A 2,676-nucleotide genomic window follows, 5' to 3' on the forward strand; every position below is an offset into this window, starting at 1 on the left:
CTCCACTTTTCAACCCATACCTGAAGGAAATATAGAACTTCATCGAGCTTTCTTTGCTCCTCACCGATTAGTAGAAGAAGGGGGGATAGATCCCCTCCTTAGAGGGCTCTTCTATGCCTCAGCAAAGATCAAGCGTCCGGACCAGCTTCTTAATTCTCAACTGACAGAACATCTGTTTGAGGTAAGATAAAAAAAAAACGAAACATAACCTGATGTAGAAATCTAATTCTTACAAAACTCAAGTAAAGTGTTTTTTTTTTTGTTTATTATTTTACAAATAATCACAATTTTGGTTTAAAACTCTATGACGTGTAGCGCCGTTTAGTGAAATGTACTTTAGCAAATAACATTGTATGGTATAACTTCTGAGATAACATATTCGCATACAAAAAATTAATTTCAAAATATATTTCCACCTAGTGACAAAACCTTGAGTTCAATTATATATATTTTATTGTATATTTTAAGCAACGCGAGAAGGAGTAAAAATAAATCTATTGTATATCTGTAGCTAGCTCACGAAGTGGCGCTTGACCTTGCTGCTATGAACATTCAAAGGGGGCGTGACCACGCAATTCCGAGTTATAACGAATGGCGTAAATTCTGCAACCTGAGCGTAGCGGAGAACTTTGATGACCTGAAAAATGAGATAAAAGATCAAGAATTGAGAACGAAACTTCAAAACCTGTATGGTCATCCAGGTCAGTAAGAATTACTTTTTTTCCTCTGATTTAACACAAATACATTTTTATTTTGATTGTTTTATATAATTAATATTATTCTTATCGAAAAAGTAATCCATTCACCTCTTCCTCTTCTTCCAGGAAACGTAGATCTTTGGGTAGGAGGTCTCAGCGAAGAATCGACAGAGGGCGCTAGAATCGGGCCTACTTTTACGTGCATCTTAGTTGACCAGTTTAAAAGATTACGTGATGGGGACAGGTGTTGTAGTATTTGATTTTGATTTTTTTATTATTATTACTTTATATGTATTCTTTGGTATAGTTACAGGCAAGTCAGCTGACGGACATTCCTACAGTAATTATTTACGTTTCTTGCAGGTACTGGTATGATAATCCTGGAGTCTTTAGTCCCGACCAATTGGTCCAGGTGAAACAAACAACCTTAGCACGTGTTATATGTGACAACGGCGACAACATCACCCATGTAACCAGGAACGTTTTTATCGTCCCGGGTCTTCAAACTCCCCAGTTTGTAGAATGCTCAGAAATACCAAAGGTTGATCTTAGGATGTGGTCAGACTGTTGTCACGGTAAACGCTTATTTATTGCTTTTCAACAATATATTTTCATAAAAAAACATTAGATGTGGGCCTCCTGCCTTACTTCTTAAGATGTGGGCCTCCTGCCTTACTTCTTTAGATGTGGGCCTCCTGCCTTACTTTTTTAGATGTGGGCCTCCTGTCTTACTTTTTTAGATGTGGGTCTCCTGCCTTTCTTCTTTAGATTTGGGCCTCCTGTCTTACTTCTTTAGATGTGGGCCTCCTGCCTTACTTCTTTAGATGTGGGCCTCCTGCCTTACTTCTTTAGATGTGGGTCTCCTGCCTTTCTTCTTAAGATGTGGGCCTCCTGCCTTACTTCTTACTGAACAACAACAAAGAACTTACTTTGAATAAGTTGTTTAGACAGAGTATTCATAATGAATCTAAGTTTCAAATGGACAGCAACTGCCTGTTGTAGAAACCTACAAATGTAGACGACGACATTTCGAAAGTATTCCGCCTTCAGGTCACCACACACACGCTAACCTGAAGACGAAAGGCGGAAGGTTTCTACAACAGGCAGTTGCTGTCCATTTGAAACTTAGATTCAAATAACGTACTGGTTTTTGTTGTTCCGTCATTGCTCCGTGTACATAGATATCATAAGATCGAATAATTAGGACTAGTTTCCGTAAGCTATCTTAGTATTAATGATTTAATTTAGCTTAATGACATTGTTTCATTTTCTTTTACTTAATACAACAGATATAATTTGACTTAATATCGTTGTTTTTGTTTTACTTAATACTACTGTATGAATTTGGTTTCTGTTTTCTTTGCTTTGAAAGTTGACTTACAGATATTTCACGACTTGTATGACGATGTAAGTTTTTTTTCCCCCACTACTCAGGCTGCGAGGACAGCGGAGACTTCAATTCGGTAACAACTTTAAGTCGCCGCACCAGACGATCTTTGGAATATAGTTATCCAGACGAAAAACCGCTCAGTTTTAGAATGAACAAGTTAGATAATGACGTCGTGTCAATGACGACAGCAAACGCGACTGCTCACGCTCCTAGCACTGAATCACAGAACATCATACAAAGAGAAACCGATTTCGACGCAACCGAGGAAAGAATCGAAGGACTGGAAGACCTTATCCATACTCTTGAACGTACTCTGCATAAATTATATCGCAAAGTAAGGCACTTTAATTGTCGTTTAGTTCGTAAGTAGTGCCCAGAGTTACTGATATACATCATTGGTAAGAAACGTTAGTGTAGTGCCCAGAGTTACTGATATACATCATTGGTAAGAAACGTTATAGTGCCCAGAGTTACTGATATACATCATTGGTAAGAAACGTTAGTGTAGTGCCCAGAGTTACTGATATACATCATTGGTAAGAAATGTTAGTGTAGTGCCCAGAGTTACTGATATACATCAATGGTACG

At 38.0% G+C, this 2,676-nt stretch overlaps 1 protein-coding gene across 1 annotated transcript in view; it reads left to right on the forward strand.

Annotated features, from left to right (window-relative positions):
* LOC106477118 (peroxidasin-like) overlaps positions 1 to 2,473 on the forward strand; it is an 8,475-nt gene extending 6,002 nt beyond the window's left edge. Inside the window, exons 6-10 of the mRNA XM_022380804.1 lie at positions 6 to 181; positions 512 to 701; positions 825 to 942; positions 1,062 to 1,273; positions 2,133 to 2,473. Of these exons, the coding sequence (XP_022236512.1) occupies positions 6 to 181; positions 512 to 701; positions 825 to 942; positions 1,062 to 1,273; positions 2,133 to 2,458 (1,022 nt within the window). The 3' untranslated portion in view covers positions 2,459 to 2,473. The remainder of the gene's footprint in view (positions 1 to 5; positions 182 to 511; positions 702 to 824; positions 943 to 1,061; positions 1,274 to 2,132) is intronic.
* Positions 2,474 to 2,676: the final 203 nt, after the last annotated feature.

Source organism: Limulus polyphemus, unplaced genomic scaffold, assembly GCF_000517525.1.
Source record: "Limulus polyphemus unplaced genomic scaffold, Limulus_polyphemus-2.1.2 Scaffold12926, whole genome shotgun sequence".
In the NCBI taxonomy this organism is placed as follows: Eukaryota; Metazoa; Arthropoda; class Merostomata; order Xiphosura; family Limulidae; genus Limulus; species Limulus polyphemus.